The sequence below is a fragment of the Cherax quadricarinatus genome, unplaced genomic scaffold (genome assembly GCF_038502225.1).
Source record: "Cherax quadricarinatus isolate ZL_2023a unplaced genomic scaffold, ASM3850222v1 Contig2782, whole genome shotgun sequence".
NCBI classification, from domain to species: domain Eukaryota; kingdom Metazoa; phylum Arthropoda; class Malacostraca; order Decapoda; family Parastacidae; genus Cherax; species Cherax quadricarinatus.
The window spans coordinates 23,198-49,078 of NW_027197808.1; the positions used below are offsets into that span (position 1 = coordinate 23,198).

General features: G+C 43.6%; 1 protein-coding gene across 4 annotated transcripts in view; it reads right to left on the reverse strand.

Annotated features, from left to right (window-relative positions):
• LOC128703469 (FH1/FH2 domain-containing protein 3) overlaps positions 1-25,574 on the reverse strand; it is a 45,472-nt gene extending 19,898 nt beyond the window's left edge. The window contains exons 1-2 of one of the 4 annotated variants that reach the window (XM_070081454.1): positions 24,447-25,573; positions 3,967-4,472 (exon numbers count right to left, since the gene is read on the reverse strand). Coding sequence is in view for 3 of the 4 variants with exons in the window: in XM_070081452.1 (XP_069937553.1) it covers positions 24,447-24,563 (117 nt within the window). In the remaining variant the exon portion in view is untranslated. Of the gene's footprint in view, positions 1-3,966; positions 4,473-24,446 lie in introns of all 4 variants that reach the window. The other 3 variants (XM_070081452.1, XM_070081451.1, XM_070081453.1) reach the window with 3 other exon arrangements.
• Between the last annotated feature and the right edge of the window lie 307 nt (positions 25,575-25,881).

Here is a 25,881-nt window from a genome sequence, read left to right on the forward strand (position 1 = left end):
TACTATTTCTACACCACTTCTACACTAATGCAGTAGTCTGCATAACAGTAAATCTTCTATTTTTTGTGAGAATAAAAATCCAAAGTGGAAAGCAAAAGAGATGTAAGAGGGGCCTGGGGACATGGCTAATGAACAGAGAAAGTGTTATTTTAGTGCCAGGAATGTCTGTCTTGCTTATTCTGGACCTTATTTGGAAATTGGCATCTTCTGAAATTTGTGTGAAATTGTAAAGTACAGTGGAACCTCAAATATCGAACTGCTCCCAACTCAACCATTTATGTAAGTGTATTTTTGTAAGTGCTTTTATAAGTGTATTTTTGAGGGCCTGAAATGAACTAATCTAATTTACATTATTCCTGATGGGAATAAATTCATTCGGTAACGGCACTTGAACAGCCGTCTGGAACGAAGAAAGTTCGATATTTGAGGTTCCACTGTAAAAGGACACAAGTGCAAGTAATGTGACATTTTTATTGTGGCAATGTTTCGCTCTCCAGGAGCTTTGTCAAGCCGTTACAAACAGTACATGGACACAGAGGGTATATATAGGCTCAGAGTGAGGTGCAATACTAGTGGTAGTAGTAGTAGTAGTAGTGATATAAGTTGTGGTAGTAGTAGTGATGTAAGTTGTAGTAGTAGTAGTAGTAGTGATATAAGTTGTAGTAGTAGTAGTAGTAATACAATATGGTAGAACAATTAACTCGCACATGAGTAAAAGGATATAAAAGCTATTACTTGGGTAACATAAAAATAGGTTAGACAAATACGTATTTCTAACACCAGAGTCGCCATCGCTTCCAGCACTTCAATAAAGGATCTAACCAGGACAAAATCAAAACACCATGAACCAGTCAATGCAGGGGTTTACACTATACCCTGTGGAGGCTGCGACAAGATTTATGTAGGTGAAACAGCAAGAAACCTCGACACCCGCCTCAATGAACACATTTATGCATGTAGGAACGATAACTTGAACAACGCCTGTGTACAACACTGAAGTTACACCAATCATCTCATGAAATTCAGGGATGCCCAATTAGTGATCAAAGAAACTAATTTCTGCAGACGCAAGTGCCTTGAATCATTACTAATCGCTGTTTCGAATACAATTAGACAAAACAAAGGCAGCTTCACCATCTCTGAAGTCTTAGCAAGAATCCTCCTGAAAACAGTAAACCCTGCCATCACATAGTCTCTCCTGTTAATACTACACAAAGCATATTACAGAGAATGAACAGTGAAACAGGCCTTCTCTATCCAGTCTCCAACAGAAATATCTGTCTAACCTATTTTTATGTTAGCCAAGTAATAGCTTTTATATCCTTTTACTCATGTGCGAGTTAATTGTTCTACCATACTGTAACTACTACTACTACTACAACTTATATCACTACTACTACCACTAGTATTGCACCTCACTCTGAGCCTATATATACCCTCTGTGTCCATGTATTGTTTGTCACGGCTTGACAAAGCTCTTGGAAAGCGAAACATTGCCACAATAAAAATGTCACATTAGTTGCACTTGTATCTTTTACTTTATATACTGTCGGTAACTCTACCAACATTATTAGATTGTGTGAAATTGGCAAAATTGCCAATTTCTGACCACTTTATTGAATACTTGAAATCGGTAAATGGGTGGTTTCTTGTACTCATTCGATAGAAAAAATGAAGTTCTAGTGAAATAGATATGATTGTTGTCGACTAGTACACTGAAATTGGCTGAAAACAGGGCTCACATTGGGTGAAATCGCAGACGCGTCAACATCGTCGAGACCGCTAACTTCACAAGAGCATAATTCCCTAAGTTTTCCATCAAATTTCATACTTTTGGTGTCATTATGATCGGGTAAAGATTCTCTATCATTTCATAAGAAAAAAATAATTTTTTTTTTCCAAAAAATGTTCGACCCTTAGAACGAGTTTAGGAGAGGGCCTCTTGACCCTGAAAGGGTTAAGACTATAAATATTTTAAGGTAATTAATGAATGTAATGTAGCTTTTATCGCAAAAATTTTGCCTCGCATACCGCTCGAAAACCCGCTCACCGCTCTTCGTCCGAGACGCGTCCAATGTGCGCCCTTAGCCAGCCTCACATGTGCCGCCGGTGGCATTGTTTACCAGCCAGCCTCCGTGGTAACATCCAAGCATACAATCAGAACATTTCATATTATTACAGAGTTTTTGGTGATTTTATCTGCAAAATAAGTGACCATGGGCCCCAAGAAAGCTTCTAGTGCCAACCCTACAGCAATAAGGGTGAGAATTACTATAGAGATGAAGAAAAAGATCATTGATAAGTATGAAAGTGGAGTGCGTGTCTCCGAGCTGGCCAGGTTGTATAATAAACCCCAATCAACCATCGCTACTATTGGTGGTACAGCTGCTGCTGCTGCTGTACCACCGTCAGCTGCTGCTGCTGCTGCTGCACTGTCAGCTGCTGCTACTGCTGTAGCACCGTCAGCTGCTGCTGCTGTTGTACCACCGTCAGCTGCTGCTGCTGTAGTACCGTCTGCTGCTGCTGTAGCATCGTCTGCTGCTGCTGTAGCACTGTCAGCTGCTGCTGCTGCTGTACCACCGTCAGCTGCTGCTGTAGTACCATCTGCTGCTGCTGTAGCATCGTCTGCTGCTGCTGTAGCACTGTCAGCTGCTGCTGCTGCTGTACCACCATCAGCTGCTGCTGTAGTACCGTCTGCTGCTGCTGTAGCATCGTCTGCTGCTGCTGTACCACCATCAGCTGCTGCTGTAGTACCGTCTGCTGCTGCTGTAGCATCGTCTGCTGCTGCTGTAGCACTGTCAGCTGCTGCTGCTGCTGCTGCTGTAGCACCGTTGTTGGTGTGGCTTATTGAGAATACAAAGAAACAATTAACCCCAGAGGATTTGCCACCCAGGATAACCCAAAAAAGTCAGTGTCATCGAAGACTATCTAACTTATTTCCATTGGGGTCCTTAATCTTGTCTCCCAGGATGCAACCCACACCAGTCGACTAACACCCAGGTGAACAGGGAAAAATGCCTGGAACTAGTGCTCATATTGGTGAATTTAAAGCCAGCAAAGGTTGGTTTGAGAGATTTAAGAATCGTAGTGGCATACACAGTGTGATAAGGCCTGTTCTGGAAGAAAATGCCAAACAGGACCTACAGTACTCAGGAGGAAAAGGCACTCCCAGGACACAGTGTCTCATCAGTCATTGCTGCATCTTCAATAAAGGTAAGTGTCATTTATTCTACATTTAGTACAGTAGTACATGCACAACATATATTGTGCATGTACTACTTTACTACTGTACATGTATCCTTCTCTTTGTGTATAGGAAAATGTATATTTCATGTGGTAAAAATTTTTTTTTCATACTTCTGGGTGTCTTGCACGGATTAATTTGATTTCCATTATTTCTTATGGGGAAAATTCATTCGCATACCGATCATTTCGCATAACAATGAGCCCTCTTGCACGGATTAAAGTCGCTATGCGGGGGTCCACTGTATATGTATTTTATCGCTCTGTGGAGGTTTAATTAAATGTCGTAGCATATTACGTATGGGTGGGGTGGGGTTGGCTGACCTGGCCTGGCTGGCTATCATACCTCCCAAACCTGACTTGCTACAAATAAAACTCACCTCTCACCCTACATTAGGACTATAAATATTTTAAGGTAAGTAATGGGTGTACTGGGTATGTATTTTACTTTTTATTGCTTTTAATGCCTAGTTGCATTGCTAACTTAATAGATGTTAGTGTAAACTTCTTATCTGACATTTATATGCATTTATAAGTGGAAAAAATGATGTTCTGTTATCCGGCGCTGTCTGCTTTCCAGCAGTGACCTGGAACTTAACCTGCTGTATAAATGGGGACTACTGTATACAAGTGTTCAGGTGTATAAATGCACAAATGTACAGGTGTGCAAGTATACAAATGTAATAAACATGCACATTAATCAATGAAGTTTAGAGTGACTACACTCTGAAGAAGAGGCGAGGATGTTGTTGTTGGAAGGTTGATCTGAACTGTGGTGTCATCACACTTCTGGCGAGGATGTTGTTGTTGGTAGGTTCATCTGAACTGTGGTGTCATCACACTTCTGGTGAGGATGTTGTTGTTGGTAGGTTGATCTGAACTGTGGTGTCATCACACTTCTGGTGAGGATGTTGTTGTTGGTAGGTTCATCTGAACTGTGGTGTCATCACACTTCTGGCGAGGATGTTGTTGTTGGTAGGTTCATCTGAACTGTGGTGTCATCACACTTCTGGCGAGGGTGTTGTTGTTGGTAGGGTGATCTGAACTGTGGTGTCATCACACTTCTGGTGAGGATGTTGTTGTTGGAAGGTTGATTTGAACTGTGGTGTCATCACACTTCTGGTGAGGATGTTGTTGTTGGTAGGTTGATCTGAACTGTGGTGTCATCACACTTCTGGTGAGGATGTTGTTGTTGGTAGGTTGATCTGAACTGTGGTGTCATCACACTTCTGGCAAGACAGTGACAGAATGAATGATGGTGAATGTGCTTGCTTTTTGTTGTGGTGAGTCACCACTACTACTTACATGAGAGATGGCTGGTGTGTTAAACAAAGAAAATAAAAGAGGGGGAGGGAGGGACACAAACAGAAGCACAGAGGGGGAGAGATGGACACACATACAGGCAGAGAGGGGGAGGGAGGGACACACACACATACAGGCAGAGAGGGGGAGGGAGGGACACACACAGGCAGAGGAGGGGGGAGGGACACACACAGGCAGAGAGGGGGAGTGAGGGACACATACACAGGCAGAGAGGGGGAGGGAGGGACACACACACACACAGGCAGAGAGGGGCATACACACAGGCAGAGAGGGGGAGGGAGGAACATACACACACAGGTAGAGAGGGGGGAGGGAGGGACACACACACAGGCAGAGAGGGGGAGGGAGGGACATACAAACATACAGGCAGAGAGGGGGAGGGAGGGACATACAAACATACAGGAAGAGAGGGGGGAGGGAGGGACATATACACACACACAGGCAGAGAGGGGGAGGGGGGACATATACACACACAGGCAGAGAGGGGGAGGGGGGACATATACACACACAGGGAGAGAAAGTGGAGGGACATACACACACACACAGGCAGAGAGGGGAGGGACATACACACACACAAGCAGAGGGGGAGGGAGGGACATACACACACAGGCAGAGAGGGGGAGGGAGGGACATACACACACACATCCAGAGAGGGGGAGGGAGGGACATACACACACAGGCAGAGAGGGGGAGGGAGGGGCATACACACAGGCAGAGAGGGGGAGGGGGGACATATACACACACAGAGAGAGGGGGGAGGGACACACACACAAAGGCAGAGAGGGGGAGGGAGGGGCATACACACAGGCAGAGAGGGGGGAGGGAGGGACACACACACACACAGGCAGAGGGGGGGGAGGGAGGGACACACACACACAGGCAGAGAGGGGAAGGGAGGGACATACACACACACAGACAGAGAGGGGGAGGGAGGGACATACAAACATACAAGCAGAGAGGGGGAGGGAGGGACATACACACACACAGGCAGAGAGGGGGAGGGGGGACATATACACACACAGGGAGAGAAAGGGGAGGGACATACACACACACACAGGCAGAGAGGGGGAGGGAGGGACATACAAACACACAAGCAGAGAGGGGGAGGGAGGGACATACACACACACAGGCAGAGAGGGGGAGGGAGGGACATACACACACACAGGCAGAGAGGGGGGGGAGGGACATACACACACACACAGCAGAGAGGGGGAGGGACATACACACACACAGGCAGAGGGGGAGGGAGAGACATACACACACACAGGCAGAGAGGGGGAGGAAGGGACATACACACACACAAGCAGAGAGGGGGAGGGAGGGACATACACACACACAGGCAGAGAGGGGGAGGGAGGCACATACACACACACTGGCAGAGAGGGGGAGGGAGGGACATACACACACACAAGGCAGAGAGGGGGAGGGGGACATACACACACACAGGCAGAGAGGGGGAGGGAGGGACATACACACACACACACAGGCAGAGAGGGGGAGGGACATACACACACAGGCAGAGAGGGGGAGGGAGGGACATACACACACACAAGCAGAGAGGTGGAGGGAGGGAAATACACACACACAAGCAGAGAGGGGGCGGGGGACATACACACACACAGGCAGAGAGGGGGGAGGGACATACACACACACAGGCAGAGAGGGGGAGGGACATACACACACACACAGGCAGAGGGGGGGAGGGAGGGACATACACACACAGGCAGAGAGGGGGGAGAGAGGGACACACACACACAGGCAGAGAGGGGAAGGGAGGGATATACACACACACACTCAGAGAGGGGAAGGGAGGGACATACAAACATACAAGCAGAGAGGGGGAGGGAGGGACATATACACACACAGGCAGAGAGGGGGAGGGAGGACATATACACACACAGGGAGAGAGGGGGGAGGGACATACACACACACACAGGCAGAGAGGGGGAGGGACATACACACACACAAGCAGAGAGGGGAAGGGAGGTACATACACACACAGGCAGAGAGGGGGAGGGAGGGACATACACACACACAAGCAGAGAGGGGGAGGGAGGGACATACACACACACACAAGCAGAGAGGGGGAGGGGGACATACACACACACAGGGAGAGAGGGGGGAGGGACATACACACACACACACAGGCAGAGAGGGGGAGGGACATACACACACACAAGCAGAGAGGGGGAGGGAGGGACATACACACACAAGCAGAGAGGGGGAGGGAGGGACATACACACACAAGCAGAGAGGGGGAGGGGGACATACACACACACAGGCAGAGAGGGGGAGGGACATACACACACACAAGCAGAGAGGGGGAGGGAGGGACATACACACACACAAGCAGAGAGGGGGAGAGAGGGACATACACACACACAAGCAGAGAGGGGAAGGGGGACATACACACACACAGGCAGAGAGGGAGGAGGGATATACACACACACACACACAGGCAGAGAGGGGGAGGGACATACACACACAGGCAGAGAGGGGGAGGGAGGGACATACACACACACAAGCAGAGAGGGGGAGGGAGGGACATACACACACACAGGCAAAGAGGGGGAGGGGGGACATACACACACACAGGCAGAGGGGGGGAGGGAGGGACATACAAACATACAAGCAGAGAGGGAGAGGGTGGGACATACACACACAAGCAGAGAGGGGGAGGGAGGGACATTACACACACACAAGCAGAGAGGGGGAGGGAGGGACATACACACACAGGCAGAGAGGGGGAGGGAGGGACATACACACACACAAGCAGAGAGGGGGAGGGAGGGACATACACACACACAAGCAGAGAGGGGGAGGGGGACATACACACACACAGGCAGAGAGGGGGGAGGGATATACACACACACACAGGCCGAGAGGGGGAGGGACATACACACACAGGCAGAGAGGGGGAGGGAGGGACATACACACACACAAGCAGAGAGGGGGAGGGAGGGACATACACACACACAAGCAGAGAGGGGGAGGGGGACATACACACACACAGGCAGAGAGGGGGGAGGGACATACACACACACACAGGCAGAGAGGGTGAGGGACATACACACACACAAGCAGAGAGGGGGAGGGGGGACATACACACACAGGCAGAGAGGGGGAGGGAGGGACATACACACACACAAGCAGAGAGGGGGAGGGAGGGACATACACACACACAAGCAGAGAGGGGGAGGGGGACATACACACACACAGGCACAGAGGGGGAGGGACATACACACACACAGGCAAAGAGGGGGAGGGGGGACATACACACACACACAGGCAGAGAGGGGGAGGGAGGGAGGGACATACACACACACAAGCAGAGAGGGGGAGGGAGCTCAAAGTAAGGGTAATGTTTGATTTTTGCCAATGTTCAAGAGTAAACAAATGATGTCATTGTCCAATAAATGTCCAAGTAGCCATTCTAATATGCAGTCATGAATGGGTTGACATTATTTATACAATTATTACAATATTGCAGTAGTCTGCATAGCAGTAAATCTTCTATTTTTAGAGTACAAATTCAAAATAGAAAGCAAGAGTAATATCAAGAGGGGCCTGGAAACGTGATTGATGAACAAAGAAAATGTTATTTTAGAGTCAGAAATGTCTGCATTGTTCATTCTGGACCCTATTTTGAAATTGGCATATTTTTTAATTTGCATGAAATTGGCCAAATTGCCAATTTCTGACCACTTTATTGGGTAGTTGAAATCAGTAAATGGGCAGTTTCTTGTACCCAATCGATAACACAAATGAAATTCTAAAGAAATAGCTATGAGTTTGGTCGACTGGAACAATGGAATTAGCCAAAAATAGGGCTCAAAGTGGGCAAAATCGCTTATTCGTAAATATCGCCGAGGTCGCTAACTTCCCATGAGCGTAATTTCATAAATTTTCCATCAAATTTCGTACTTTTGGTGTCATTACCATCGGGAAAAAATTCTCTATCATTTCATAAGAAAAAATATTTTTTTTTCAAATATTTTGCGACACCAGGAGACACCTCAGGATTTGGGGTTGCGACAGTCAATGGGTTAAATAAATAAATAAATAAATAAAATATTTATTTCTTTGCAAAGGTTACAATGTTTACATCTTCTTTCTTTCAACACACCGGCCGTATCCCACCGAGGCGGGGTGGCCCAAAAGGAAAAAAGAAAGTTTCTCCTTTTACATTTAGCAATATATACAGGAGAAGAGGTTACTAGCCCATTGCTCCCGGCATTTTAGTCGCCTCTTACAACACGCATGACTTACGGAGGAAGAATTCTGTTCCACTTCCCCATGGAGATAAGAGGAAATAAACAAGAATAAGAACTAGAAAGAAAATAGAAGAAAACCCAGAGGGGTGTGTATATATATGCTTGTACATGTATGTGTAGTGTGACCTAAGTGTAAGTAGAAGTAGCAAGACATACCTGAAATCTTGCATGTTCATGAGACAGAAAAAAGGACACCAGCAATCCTACCACAGGCGCGGATATAAGGAGGGGGGCCCAGGGGGCCCGGGCCCGGCCCCCCCCCTTTGACCCTCTTTGGGCTTTGGCCCAGTGTCGTAGCTGGGTTTTCATTTTGGGGCGAGGGGAAGGAGGGGCCAATCCTTTACATGGCGGGGGCATGCCCTCCCGAATTATTTGAGATTTTAAAGCCGATATATATATATATATATATTTACTTTTCTAGACACAAAACTATGCAGATACTCCTTTTCGGGACTCTATTCTCCAAATTTAGAGCGGATGCCGAGGAGTACTTCCACGCTGTGTTCGTGAAAGCCAAAGATCTTCTAGTTGAAGTGGGCTCAGCTCACGATGACGTCCCTATTCCCAGAGTCTGTGCATGACAGACACAACGCGCGAATGTCCCAGCGGCATCTGCTGAGGAGTACTATCGGCGCTCGGTGTATATTCCGTTCGTTGACCATGTGATCGCTGAGTTGAAGAGCAGATTTGATGATGACACTGTGCCCGTTGCTCTCCTATTGAAGGAGCTGCTCAGGGGCTCAAAAGCAAACGTGGATGCTGTTCTTAAAGCCACTAAACTCTACGAAAGTGAAGTTGAGTCAATTTTGCTCGTGCAGACGGAAACACAGCAGTGGACATGTTCCGCTCTGGCCTTCGAATCTGTCAAGAAAGCAAAGGAATACGCAGAGGCCCGTATGTTTCCGAACATCGCGAAGCTCCTTACCATCCTACTGACCCTGCCAGTCTCAAATGCAGAAGCCGAACGATCGTTCTCAGCCCTGAAACGCCTGAAGACATACTTGAGGAGCACCATAGGTCAGGATCGCCTCAATGGCCTCGCACTACTCGCCATCCATAACGATGTACATGTTCCTGTTGATCGTGTGATCAACAAGTTTGCGGAAAGGAACCGCTGTCTTCTCTTAGCTTAGGCTGCAGTGTGATTAATCCTTTCAGTGTAATAACCTTTGCATGTTACTTTAAGGCTACTATTATAGGTAATATTATAAAGTATAATGCTTACTGTCTTAAGCAGGTATGTATGTATGTATGTATGTATGTATGTATGTATGTATGTATGTATGTATGTATGTGTATATATATATATATATATATATATATATATTTTTTTTTTTTTTTTTTTTTCAACAAGTCGGTCGTCTCCCACCGAGGCATATATATATATATATATATATATATATATATATATATATATATATATATATATATATATATATATATATATATATATATATATATATATATTTTCTACATTTAAGTTAATGTCTAATGTAAAAGTCTCTAGCTATTAAATTCTTACTTTCAATAAAGTTTTAATAAGATACAAAATTCCTCACATTGTAAGGTCAGTGTTTTTTTTTTCTCAGAAAAATCGGCCCTCTCATTTGGATCCGAAGAGAAACACTGGCACCTAGAGCAGATGGTTTACAATGTTTACATATCATAATAAAATTGGAACAAAGAAAGCCACTATCACTATTATTACTGTTATATTGTATTATTATTATTATTATTATTATTATTATTATTATTATTGTTGGTAATTTTTACCACTGAACCTATCATTGCTTAGTTAATTTTAAGTTAATTTTAAGCTGCCCATAATGTTCTACATACAACGTGCTTTTATACACCCAACTACTATAATTACTTGTACAACTATGTATCATGTCCAAATATATTATTATTAATAGTAGTAGTAGCACGTACATGGTGAAGGGCTCTTGATCTAGGGAAATGAATCTGTGCTTCAGTTCCTTAAATTAATAATAATAATAATAATAATAATAATAATAATAATAATAATAATAATAATAATAATAATAATAATAAAATAATAATAACTATAATAATAATAATAATACAATATAATAGTAATAATAATATGTTGTCATTTTTTGACATTTTTCATAATTTTTTTCATATTTTAGTGCCAAATGCTTCAAATACAAATTGGTAACCCTATGTGTGGCTGTAGCTACTGTGAGACCACAACTGTCTCGGTGCCAACCAAGGTAACCCTATGAGTGGCTGTAGCTACTGCGAGACCACGGCTATCTCGGTGCCAACCAAGGTAACCGTATGTGTGGCTGTAGGTACTGTGAGACCATGGGTATCTTGGTGCCAACCAAGGTAACCCTATGTGTGGCTGTAGGTACTGTGAGACCATGACTATCTTGGTGCCAACCAAGGTAACCCTATGTGTGGCTGTAGCTACTGTGAGACCACGACTATCTTGGTGCCAACCAAGGTAACCCTGTGGGTGGCTGTAGCTACTGTGAGACCACGGCTATCTCGGTGCCAACCAAGGTAACCCTATGGGTGGCTGTAGCTACTGCGAGACCACGGCTATCTTGGTGCCAAGGGTCATAAGGAAAAGAAGGTACATGTATGTCGCTCTGAGTGACCGCTGCAGATCCTTGGGATGCAAAATTTTGTGTTTAACCTAACAAATTTCTTACACAATGCCTCGCCTGAAGAGACAGTATTCACATACAATCAGCAAGAAGCTCAGGAAACAATTAGAAATTATGAAAAAGAGGTAGAGAAATGAAGAAGACAGCAGCAGAGAGTGAAGCAGCAGCAGAGTGCAGCAGCAGCAGAGTGAGGCAGCAACAGAGAGTGAGGCAGCAGCAGAGTGAGGCAGCAGCAGAGTGAGGCAGCAGCAGAGTGAGGCAGCAGTAGACAGTGAAGCAGCCCAGTGGCCTGGTGGCTAAAGCTCCCGCTTTGCACACGGAGGGCCTGGGTTCGATTCCCGGCGGGTGGAAACATGCTGACACGTTTCCTAACACCTGTTGCCCTGTTCACCTAGCAGCAAACAGGTACCTGGGTGTTAGTCGACTGGTGTGGGTTGCATCCTGGGGGACAAGACTGAGGACCCCAATGGAAATAAGTTAGACAGTCCTCGATGATGCACTGACTTTCTTGGGTTATCCTGGGTGGCTAACCCTCCGGGGTTAAAAATCCAAACAAAATCTTATCTTCTTATCTTATCTTAGCAGAGTGAGGCAACAGCAGCAGAGTGAGGCAGCAGCAGAGTGAGGCAGCAGCAGAGAGTGAAGCAGCAGCAGAGTGAGGCAGCAGCAGAGAGTGAGGCAGCAGCAGAGAGTGAGGCAGCAGCAGAGAGTGAGGCAGCAGCAGAGAGTGAAGCAGCAGCAGAGAGTGAAGCAGCAGCAGAGTGAGGCAGCAGCAGAGAGTGAAGCAGCAGCAGAGTGAGGCAGCAGCAGAGAGTGAGGCAGCAGCAGAGAGTGAAGCAGCAGCAGAGTGAGGCAGCAGCAGAGAGTGAGGCAGCAGCAGAGAGTGAAGCAGCAGCAGAGTGAGGCAGCAGCAGAGAGTGAGGCAGCAGCAGAGTGAAGCAGCAGCAGAGTAGGGCAGCAGCAGAGAGTGAGGCAGCAGCAGAGAGTGAAGCAGCAGCAGAGTGAGGCAGCAGCAGAGAGTGAGGCAGCAGCAGAGAGTGAGGCAGCAGCAGAGAGTGAAGCAGTAGCAGAGTGAGGCAGCAGCAGAGAGTGAAGCAGCAGCAGAGTGAGGCAGCAGCAGAGAGTGAGGCAGCAGCAGAGAGTGAGGCAGCAGCAGAGAGTGAAGCAGTAGCAGAGTGAGGCAGCAGCAGAGAGTGAAGCAGCAGCAGAGTGAGGCGGCAGCAGCAGAGTGAGGCGGCAGCAGCAGAGAGTGAGGCAACAGCAGAGCGAGGCAGCAGCAGTGTGTGAAGCAGCAGCAGAGAGTGAGGCAACAGCAGAGGGTGAAGCAGCAACAGAGCGAGGCAGCAGCAGAAAATGAGGCAGTAGCAGAGAGTGAGGCAGCTGAAAGCCACCACCACCACTGGCCGCCACCACCACCGTGGCCACAGTGATCACGTCTACACCTATATATACATCTGTCTTGACTACACCTGTGGTTACATACATAACAGCCTCACCACTAATCACAGATAAATGCAAGCTAGGTGTGGGGTTATGGACAGGGAAGATACTAGAGTGGGAGAGTAAATGGTGGATGCTTTCTGCCACTGCCAGCGTTGCCATCACTTGCCACATTATGGCCTATTTTATTCATTCTAGAGTATATATCATGTTTCTATGTTGTTAATATTGTTTATTATGTCATATTAGATGAATTGTGATAAATAAATAACCCGAAGCATCATACTAAAGTACTATTTTGTCATGCCTCCTGACAGCAGGAATTCCCATGGAACGAATTAATGGCATTTCAATTAATTTAAATGAGGAAAATTAATCCAGCATATGAACAAATCAGGATAGGAACAAGGTCACTGAATGGATTAAATTCGTAAGCAGAGGTTCCATTGTATATGGACAATATTTACAGATGATACAAAAAACAAATCATTTGAAAGCAAGACACACTTGGAACCACCTTCGACCAGACTTGTTGCTTCACAAGGGTCCCACACACCGTCACAACTCTGGTGGGCTTCCTTCTCATTGGCTTTGTTCAGACAAAGAGCTGTCATTTATGTCCTTGTAGTATGACCTAAGGACAGACACTCCATCGTGCCCCTTAACCCTTTCAGGGTCCAAGGCCAAAATCTGAAGTGGTGCTCCAGTGTCCAAGAAATTTTGAAAAAAAAAAAAAAAATTATTTTTTCTTACAGAATTAAAGAGTATATTTTTGTGAAGGTAATAAGACAAAAAAAAAATTCTGATCAGTACTTGCCGAGATACAGTGCCGAGAAGTTTACCCAAAATGACCGGGTGGCGGCAACATCGACGATTTCCACATTCACGCATTACTTTATTTAAGGTTTTTTTGTAGTTTTTTCTTTTCTTTTCTAATTTTTTTCTTTTCCTACTAACATTTGGGGCCTGAGAGACCAATACTGTATATAATGTATATATAAACTCACTATATGCTTGTTCTTGTCAAGCGTGTCAGCGTGCCTCGTTGTGCTCCAGGTTTTCTCGTGTTTTCATGGTCGCTCTTACGTGCTAGAACTTTAATTTGTGTCATCAATCCTATACGATACATCCCTCTAGCGCCTGGAACCAATCTTGGGCGGAAAACATTATATACTGAGTCAAAAAAGGAGAATTAGTGTGCACTACCTAGCAGAGTTTACTGCCAGAGGGGAATCAGGCCTGTGTCCCGTGTGAAAAAAATAATAATAATTGAACTTTTCGTGTCAGAGGAAAGAAAGTCTCCCTGATAACATTGAGTATACATAGTGTATAGTGTATACTACAGTGGCTCCCTAGTATATTGATGATAAAGGCTAAAGTGTCATTTGAAAACAGGTGAATTTGTAAATGAAGTGATAAGCCTATAGAGGCAGGTGCCAGAAGTCGCCAGAAACTTACCACAGGTCAGCTGTTTTTAATAATCTTCCTGGCTTGCTAGTGTACTCGCATATAATCTAGTGATACCAGTGAATAGCAGAATACAGTGTTGTAGTAGCAACTAACCAGTATTATAATGGTACAGTGGACCCCCGGTTAACGATTTTAATCCGTGCAAGAGGGGTAATTGTTATGCGAAATAATCGCTATGTGAATGAATTTTCCCCATAAGAAATAATGGAAATCAAATTAATCCGTGCAAGACACCCAAAAGTATGAAAAAAAAATTTTACCACATGAAATATACATTTTCCCACACACAAAGAGAAGGATACATGCACAATAGTAGAGTAGTACATGCACAGTATATATTGTGCATGTACTAGTCTACTAAATGAAGAATAAATGACACTTACCTTTATTGAAGATGCAGCAATGACTGATGAGACACTGTGTCCTGGGAGTGCCTTTTCCTCCTGAGTACTGTAGGTCCTGTTTGGCATTTTCTTCCAGAACAGGCCTTATCACACTGTGTATGCCACTACGATTCTTAAATCTCTCAAACCAACCTTTGCTGGCTTTAAATTCACCAATATGAGCACTAGTTCCAGGCATTTTTCCCTGTTCACCTGGGTGTTAGTCGACTTGTGTGGGTTGGGTACTTAGTGGAGTGGAGTGACTTTCATTAGTTTCATTTTTCTTGAAATACCAGACGTATACTGTGAATTTCATATAACCTGTAGTTACCAGCGGTCGCAATATACACTATGAGAAGCAATTATTACTACAGAAAAAGCGTCCTTCCTCCAAAATTTCCACCAGTCAACTATAGTGATAATATAGCATTTATTGTGGTGGAGACGGAAAAAAAAAAATAGAAAAGCTAGATACAGCGATTGATAAACAAGGGTTGAGGTCGACCGTTCGCCATTGTAGGAGTTGCCAGCAGTCACCGGTTTCTTCAACACGCAAGTTATACTTTTGTATCAATCAAATCACATATTACTCGGGTAGATAATTTCCAGTAGATCCTTCATGTGTTAGCTCAAATCACCGACCAGTATGTTTTAAATAAGTGACCCACTGATCAGATCAGATCGACTGGTCCGAACCCTTGACTGGTTTCAAACGGTTTCGTTGGACAATAAAGCAGACTGTAAACGGATGGGGTTGTAGGCGCCCTTATAAACACAAACATTAAATATAAATCAGGAACGTGCACGGTAAGCTGTCCAATATACAAAAACAGTTAGAAACAGAAATACAAATAGCTAGAGCTTCATTTAAGGAGGTTATTAATAGAATATTCAAGAGGTTGCTAGTAGAATTGCAGTAAATCAACCATTCAAATCATTATGAAGCTGTGTGTAGTCTGTGGTCAGTCAAACAAACGGGCTTCCACATGGGTAAATTGTCATTTTTGTGGAAATTGGTGTCATGCCCCTTGTGCAGATATCCAAGAACTAGCTACAAGCAGTGTTAAAACAGGGAAGTGTTTTTGGGTATGCCCAAATGAGATAAATCTGTGGACTAAAATCACAGGGGTATTAAAAGAGGACAACATCAAAGCTGCTTTCATAGAAAACCTGGAAGCTTTCTACAACAGATGGGAACATAAAAAGTCTGGGCTGAATGGTACTGCCATTGATACTGGCCATGTAGTCAGAAACTGTAAGGCTGGAGATGAAGTCCTGGTAGTCAGTAAATGTGGGGCTGATAGTGCTGTCCTGGGAGACAGTAATGGTGAAGCGGGAGGTGCTGTCCTGGGAGACAGTAATGGTGAAGCTGGAGATTTTGTCCAGGTAGTCGGGAATTATACGCAGGAAGGAATACATATAAATGACCTCATAGGGGACAGGAGCCATAGTAGGGAAACAAGTGTAGTCAAAGATAAGATAAAACCAATATTGCAAACTAGAAATACCACAGTAAATAGCAAACAAGAGGACTCCACTAGCAATAGTGAGGATATATTACCAAAAACAACTGGTGGGAGCTCCATTGTTGGTGCTAGGGAGGATGGAAGTAAGACAGGGAAACATGCACCAACAGGGAATACAGTCACAGAAACCCAAGGCAAACGGAAACCAAGCCTGTGCACATACTATGCACTTGGTATCTGCTGGCATGGGAAATCTGGAAAAACAGATGGGACGTGCAACTATGACCACCCTAGAAAATGCCATGCCCATATGACAACAGGAAAATGCAAACTCCCTTCCTGTAAGCTTTTTCACCCTGAACTGTGTACCTCTTCAGTACAGGAAAGACTGTGCTATAACTTAAATTGCCAGGCATACCATCTAAAGGGGACAAAAAGATACAAAACATCCAGGACATGGGAAAACCTGGGTAGCCACAGCCACTCAAGAGGGAGAGGTTTTTTAGTGCCAGGAAGGAAAAAAAACTGGCAGGAAATGGCAGAAATCGTACACCAAATCCAGTCATTCCTGGAGTGGAACCACAGTCGATGGCCTCCACTCCAAACCAACAGATACAGATACTAATGCCGGAAAAAAAATCCCCCCCCAGTACCAATAATACCACCAGTCCGATAACATTCTTCTTTGCAAATATACAGGGTCTAAAGCCAGCAACAAACAACAAAATACCTTTCATCCGTGGACTGCTTGCAGAGGCAAAGGCAATGTTCGCGGCTTTCACTGAGACCCACATAAAGGATCACTTGGACAACGAAATATGGATCCCAGGTTACAACCTATACAGATGTGACAGAGTGAACAGGCAAAAGGGGTGGGGGGGGTTGGCCTGTACATTGCAGAGTCACTTGTTTGCACAGAACTGCTTAATGCCTCAAATGATGTAGTGGAAGTTTTAGCAGTAAAAGTCGAGAACCAAAACCTAGTCATTGTGGTAGTCTACAAGCCTCCGGATGCAACATCCCAGCAATTCCAGGAACAGCTGTTAAAAATTGACCACTGTCTGGAAAATCTTCCAGCTCCTGCACCCAACATCTTGCTCCTGGGGGATTTCAACTTAAGGCACCTAAAATGGAGGAATATAGCAAATAATATTGTTGCAGTAATAACACCAGGAGGCAGCTCTGATGAAAACTCACACTCACACGAGCTTTTAAATCTCTGCACAAAATTCAATTTAAACCAGCAAATAATAGAGCTTACTAGACTGGAGAATACACTAGACCTCATCTTCACTAACAATGATGATCTGATAAGAAATGTCACCATATCAAAAACAATATACTCAGATCACAACATAACTGAGGTTCAGACATGTATGCGTGGAGCCCCAGACCGACATAATGAGACTAGTCACGAGGGAGCATTCACCAAATTCAACTTCAATAACAAAAACATAAAGTGGGACCAAGTAAACCAAGTCCTAACCGATATAAGCTGGGAAGATATACTAAGCAACACAGACCCCCAACTTATGCCTAGAACAGATTAACTCGGTGGCACTCGATGTATGCACAAGGCTTATTCCTCTAAGAAAAATTAGGAGTAGATGTAAAATAGAAAGAGACAGGCGCTCCCTTTACAGGCGACGGAAAAGAATAACAGAGCGGCTAAAAGAGGTCAATATATCTGAAATGCGTAGGGAGACACTGGTCAGAGAAATAGCAAGCATCGAACTTAAGCTAAAAGAATCCTTTAGGAGTCAGGAATCGCGGGAAGAACTAAAAGCCATAAATGAAATCGAAAGAAACCCAAAGTATTTCTTCTCCTATGCCAAATCAAAATCGAGAACAATGTCCAGTATTGGGCCCCTACTTAAACAAGATGGGTCCTACACAGATGACAGCAAGGAAATGAGTGAGCTACTCAAGTCCCAATATGACTCAGTTTTTAGCAAGCCGCTAACCAGACTGAGAGTCGAAGATCAAAATGAATTTTTTATGAGAGAGCCAGAAAATTTGATTAACACAAGCCTATCCGATGTTATCCTGACGCCAAATGACTTCGAACAGGCGATAAATGACATGCCCATGCACTCTGCCCCAGGGCCAGACTCATGGAACTCTGTGTTCATCAAGAACTGCAAGAAGCCCCTATCACGAGCCTTTTCCATCCTATGGAGAGGGAGCATGGACACAGGGGTCGTCCCACAGTTACTAAAAACAACAGACATAGCCCCACTCCACAAAGGGGGCAGTAAAGCAACAGCAAAGAACTACAGACCAATAGCACTAACATCCCATATCATAAAAATCTTTGAAAGGGTCCTAAGAAGCAAGATCACCACCCATCTAGAAACCCATCAGTTACACAACCCAGGGCAACATGGGTTTAGAACAGGTCGCTCCTGTCTGTCTCAACTATTGGATCACTACGACAAGGTCCTAAATGCACTAGAAGACAAAAAGAATGCAGATGTAATATATACAGACTTTGCAAAAGCCTTCGACAAGTGTGACCATGGCGTAATAGCGCACAAAATGCGTGCTAAAGGAATAACAGGAAAAGTCGGTCGATGGATCTATAATTTCCTAACAGAACACAGAGAGTAGTCGTCAACAGAGTAAAGTCCGAGGCAGCTACGGTGAAAAGCTCTGTTCCACAAGGCACAGTACTCGCTCCCATCTTGTTCCTCATCCTCATATCCGACATAGACAAGGATGTCAGCCACAGCACCGTGTCTTCCTTTGCAGATGACACCCGAATCTGCATGACAGTGTCTTCCATTGCAGACACTGCAAGGCTCCAGGCGGACATCAACCAAATCTTTCAGTGGGCTGCAGAAAACAATATGAAGTTCAACGATGAGAAATTTCAATTACTCAGATATGGTAAACATGAGGAAATTAAATCTTCATCAGAGTACAAAACAAATTCTGGCCACAAAATAGAGCGAAACACCAATGTCAAAGACCTGGGAGTGATCATGTCGGAGGATCTCACCTTCAAGGACCATAACATTGTATCAATCGCATCTGCTAGAAAAATGACAGGATGGATAATGAGAACCTTCAAAACTAGGGAGGCCAAGCCCATGATGACACTCTTCAGGTCACTTGTTCTATCTAGGCTGGAATATTGCTGCACACTAACAGCACCTTTCAAGGCAGGTGAAATTGCCGACCTAGAAAATGTACAGAGAACTTTCACGGCGCGCATAACGGAGATAAAACACCTCAATTACTGGGAGCGCTTGAGGTTCCTAAACCTGTATTCCCTGGAATGCAGGAGGGAGAGATACATGATTATATACACCTGGAAAATCCTAGAGGGACTAGTACCGAACTTGCACACGAAAATCACTCACTACGAAAGCAAAAGACTTGGCAGACGATGCAACATCCCCCCAATGAAAAGCAGGGGTGTCACTAGCACGTTAAGAGACCATACAATAAGTGTCAGGGGCCCGAGACTGTTCAACTGCCTCCCAGCACACATAAGGGGGATTACCAACAGACCCCTGTCAGTCTTCAAGCTGGCACTGGACAAGCACCTAAAGTCAGTTCCTGATCAGCCGGGCTGTGGCTCGTACGTTGGTTTGCCTGCAGCCAGCAGCAACAGCCTGGTTGATCAGGCTCTGATCCACCAGGAGGCCTGGTCACAGACCGGGCCGCGGGGGCGTTGACCCCCGGAACTCTCTCCAGGTAAACTCCAGGTATTGAACACAATAACCACACTAAAGTTATTATCATATTATTGTTTACCACTTTTGTGTATTACAATAAACATGCACAAATCTTGTATAATACTAATGTTCTATCATATATTTACATATTTACAATCACTGGACATGTTTTTAGAACTGCTGGAGCTTGTGGAAGTCCTTGAAACAAGGCACCATGCACAGAGGCACCTTACATTCCTCGCACATAAACCGAGTGTCTTTGCGTGTTTGTTGCCGTCATTTTGTTTGTGCACAGACAATGCATCTCTTCTGAGCAAATTTCTTCTTAGTTGAAGGAAGCTGTATTATGAAATGATCACCTTCCCTCCTCAAACGCTTGGGTATATTCTGAGGAGTTCGAGGACGTTGTTGTATAGCAGGTGTTGTTACCTGGTACTTCATTATGAGTTGTCTGACAACAGACAAACAAAATTCACCATACGGTGGTCTGCTGCCAGTCTTTATTTGGTACATATTATATGCATTGAGCATTGAAATGTCCATGAGATGGAAGAAAAAGTTTCATATACCACTTGTAACTCTTACGAACACAATCAACAAAGCCAATCTGCATATCACATTTGTCAACCAAGCGCATGTTTTGTGTATAATCAATCATTGTCGCTGGTTTTCGAATATGTTCATTAGTAACTCGATCAACTTTGCCACTGTCTTGCATTTTGTTACAGTGAATGGTTGTCAACAATGTGACATCTCGTTTGTCATGCCACCATAATACCATGATGTCATTGGCAGTAAACACCTGCACGTCATCACCACGAGCACCTGTGTTGAACCTGGGCATATGTTTATGATTAGAACGCACTGTGCCACACACATCTGTCTTGTTCACTCACAAGAAATCACTGAGTAAAGGGCTTGTGTACCAGTTATCTGTATATAATGTATGCCCCTTACCAAGATAAGGTGCCATCATGCTTCTCACTACGTCACCTGAGATACTCAATAACATCTTGGTATCTTTCAATGTTTTACATGCAGTGTATACAACAATATCCAATACCAGGCCACTGTCACAGTCACAGAGCACAAACAGTTTTATACCAAAGCGTTTCCTCTTGCTCGGTATATACTGCTTGAATGACAGCCTACCTTTGAACAAAATCAAAGACTCATCAATTACAAGATTCTTGAATGGATAAAAGTACATGTTGAACTTTTGTTTGAGATACATAAAAACATTTCTAATCTTGTATAACCTGTCACTTCTGTCAGACCTGGTTTTGTCAGAGAAGTGCAACATACGTAACAGTAAGATAAACCTGTTCACTGGGATGATTTCACTAAAGACCGGGGTACAAATTAGCCGATCTGTGGACCAGTATGCTTTTATATTATGCTTATAGACATGAGGCATAAGCATTATTGTTGCAAAAAGCAAATACATTTCTGCAACAGTCATCTCTTTCCACCGGTGTAGTCTTGACTGTGGTGATATGATCATATTTGCCATGATGTACTCAAAATACTTGTTACTTTCCCTGACAATAGTTTCCATCAATGGCTGGTCAAAGAATATTTCAAAAAATTCCCGTTCATTAGCCGTGGTTCCAAGGGGACAAGTAGGTAGAATTCCACTTTGAGAGTCATCAAAGTGGTGGGGCTTGGGAGCAAAATTGGGATTCTGCTGCTAATCCCAGATACGGTTTGCTGGTGGATACTGGACATCATAGGCTGGTTGTGCGGGTAGTTGTGGTTGTGGTGGGCTGGTGGCTGACGCTCCGCTTTGTCCTTGAACTGAGGAGTCAGCAGCGTGGGTCCCAGCCTGGGCTGGTGAGCCACGCATGGCCGTGGTACTACCATCACCACTACCACCATCTACTGATGCCTGTGGTCTATCCATGCCAAGTGTAGCCACATCATCCTCACTTTCACTGTCTATTCCTGGTGTAGGGCCACGGGATGTACTCTGGGATGTACTCCGTCCCCTGGGCACTGCATAGGGTACACTACCCGAGCGCATGCGGCGGCGTACATATTGATGCTTCACTGGCGAATATGATTCCTCACTATCACTACTCGAATGATCGTCAAGAGCAATAAAATCACAATCCACGTCACTATCATCATCATTACTGAAGTCAGAGGCCTGGCCATGTGAAAATAATAGTTTTCTCTTGCGTTGAGGTACAATTGACCGTGACTGAGGAGTGCCCACACCAGAGGTAGAAGGTTGAGGATCGTCAGGGTTTTCTGCACTATTATCGATATCCTGGTCATTCCTTTCTGTCACTAACTGATCAAAGCCAAAGAATTCGTCTTCATTTCCACTTCCATCAGTATCAGAACTATCAGATAGGAAGAGGAGAGTCCCAATTTTCCTTGGAGTGAGAGCTGCCTTGCAACGAGGCATGGTGAACAAAGGTAACTGAGCCGGCGTTCCCACAATGCGATGCGGGCACCAAATATTTTTGTTTATGGCGCACACCCACCACGCAGACCCATTCTCTCACACGTAGGCCTATGAGCGTTTTCACGCTAAATTTGACACCGCTAGAATTTTGGCGTAGATCTACGGTTTGGACCCTGAACATGAAGCCGTAGATCTATGGGACGGACCCTGAAAGGGTTAACATAAATGTCTTCTGCTAACCCAGAAAAGGAAGGCATGAGCAGGGACTTTTCACTAGATTTATGAGGCCATGTCCAGAATTCCTCGTAAAATAAATTGTCTAGCTTTGGATAAAATTCCTCCAAGGTGAGGTCAACATAGAACATGTTTCTGTTCCTGCAATGGGCTCAGAACTGCATCTACAATTGAAAGCAATGATGCTAAAAACAGCATCTTTCATGAGAACCATTATCCCCTAGACAACTACATACACTTAAATAACCAGTGTAATTTTTGTTTTTCACAAAATTATCAAGCATCTGCTGCAGCCTGGTCGCTAAGCATTTTCTGTAATATGGCTGCAGGTGTCCCTGTTTATTGTAATATGTACAGTAATAAGGTTAAAGAGCCCCCTGCCCACGTGGCATAGGCTGGGGTCCTTGTCCCTGGGGAACTGGGCTCTTCCTACATGTTCCCTGTATCCCTGGACCTGTGACAGCTGACTTAAAACTTTCCTGGGCATGTACTGGAGAATTAAGGTTATTAAAACTCTGGTGGTTATGAGGCTGAAAAATGCGGCTTAAACTTCTGAAATTTCTTAATCCTACTGGTGGGTGGAGAAAACTTACCATTACATGCATTAATAAGTTCTGGGTGGTAACTACTATCAAGTTTTTGGTTAGCTAAAAATCTATCACCCAGCTGTAAAGCATGATTAAAATCATCAAGATCCTTCTCCTCAAGATATACCTTAAAGTCAAGAGGAACATTTCTCAAAAGATCCTCTAGCAAAATTAGGGAAAGTACACCTTCATAATTGTCTACCACACCTTTTGAGCGGCAACACGTGTTTATAAGCGACAACTTCTAACTGTATTCCACCAAAAACTGACCTGCCTGAAACTTTAGTCCTCTAAACTTGTGCTGATACCTTTCTGGCAACATCTGATAAGCAAGTAAAACTACCTCCATCAGTTTATTATAATCAGAAAAGTCCCATTCCTCTAGAGAACTAACTGCTTATAACCCTTTACCAATTAACTGGGTTTGTACTAATGTCACCCATTCCTTGTCCGGCCAATCTTGGAATCTGGCCAGCCTTTCAAACAACAGGAAAAACTGGTCTGGGTCTTTCTCTAGGAAATCTGGCACAAATTTTATGACTTTGTCCAAATTAAATGGCTCTACTCTATTTATTGTGGCTTGTTGAGAAGCAAACTGCTTCTCTTTGTTTCTTTCTTGAAACCTAAACATTTCTAACTCTTTTTGTTCCTGGAAGTTTGTATGTTCAATCCTTAACCTGTAAACGGTCCAAACATATACATACGTTCACTACCGTACTGCCCCAACTTTTTTGAGAGAAAAAAAAAACATTGTTGTTTTTTAATGGAAAAAAAGAGCATATGGTACCCAGGCATCCCCAATTATTTTAATATGGTGCACAGTGAGTGCTCACACCCATTCTCACATGTCTAGGCGACTCAGGCTTATCGTGGCAATGTTAAATGTAGGACACATAAAACGTATATATACGTTTGGGGCACTAACGGTAAAAATGTATATATACGTTTGGACCGTTTACGGGTTAACCACTCTTTTTCTTCCCCAATTATGAATAATTTCAACCTTATAATTTCTGCTTACCCTGCATATCCTACTATATAATATTTAACCCTTAAACTGTCCAAACGTAGATCTACGTTCGCTCGCGTAGCACTCTGAACGTAGATGTACGTTCGCTCGCATAGCACTCTGAACGTAGATCTACGTTCGATTGTACTTGTCTCCAGGTGACATAAATAGACATACAAAATGGAGTATGTATATGCAACAAGATAATGTAATCTTGAAAGTCTAATCTGTCTGCACTGAAATTCTTTTACAGTTTTAATGAACAATAACTTCAATATTTACCCAGTCAGTTGTTATGTAGAGGAGCCTAGAATGAATGTGTAAGCCACACCAATTGCTGGCATAAATTCTTTTATTGGCTTTCTCACAGTAATCTAGGAAGTGCCTTGCAATGGTCATCTTGTTTCTCCCTTCAGGAGGAGAATCGTGTACATGCAGAAAAAAACATAGCCAAACTTTAAATTCAATTTAGCATCACTATCTTTTGGAATTAACTTTGCAAAATATAATTATACTGTACTTAAGTCAGAAGCTGACAAGCATTTAATGCTGAACTGGCCTGCTCTACTTTTGTCTTATGCATACCAAACAATAAATGTTAAGAAATCAATGTTACTCATTGAGTTCCATGAAAAAATTTACTAACATAACAAATCATTTCTTTGCAAAGTCATAACATATTTCTGATCAATGTGTGGTTAATGTTATTACACTGAAGCACCATATAGTACAGGCAGGCCCCACTTTACAGCACTTTGCTTTATGACATTTCATAAATGCAGCAGTTTTCAATTATACTAATTCTTTATTTATTCAGATTTCATACAATAAATATATTTACCACTCATTATAAGCTAAGGACAAAAAGTATTTTAAGGTAAGTATTGTGTGTACTGTACAGCCTCTCCTCACTTAACAACAGAGTTCCGTTCCTGAGACCACGTTGTTAAACAAATTTGTCGCTAAGTGAGGATCATACTATAATAGTAGTGAGTTTGTGTCAACCATCTTTGCACCATTTATAACATATCTGGTATATTTTTAACTGTTTATACAATAATGTACTGTTATTGAAATAAAAGAATAAGAGGAAATCAGCTCTAATATACATTATTTAGGTATCCACACTGGTCAGATAGCCCATCATAAGTCCGAGGCATTAGTAAACGAGTATGTTGCTAAGTGAGGAGAGAATGTATATGTTTTTTTTAGACCTAGCTGTATTGTTCACTTAATATATGATATTGTAAACATGTTATCAGGCTTTTATATGCATTTGAAAGTGAAAACTGCTATGTTTCATTTTTCATCAAATTTGTTTTTACATCATTACCCCGGAAGCTAACCTGCTAAGCGGAGCCCACCATTATATGGAACTGGGTTGTTTTCATTATATACTGTATAGTTAGAATAACAGTTATTACATTAAGATATAAAAGTTTTACACAATAACAAATGCAAAATAGCCAAGCAAGCTGTATGTATTGAGAAATGTATAATATCATTCATGGGAATGTGTAAGGCATGACGTAATTCTTTATGTTGATTACTGTAGAAAAGTAGCATTTTGTGGGTGTGAACAGTAGTTTCTAGTAAGTACCATAATTATAAAAAATTGAATGAGGTGGCCACCCCTATCAACACCATAATGGTTTCACATTAATAATTTAAAAGAAAGCAAGAGTGCACTGTATATTTGTTCTTTTATATTTTGTAT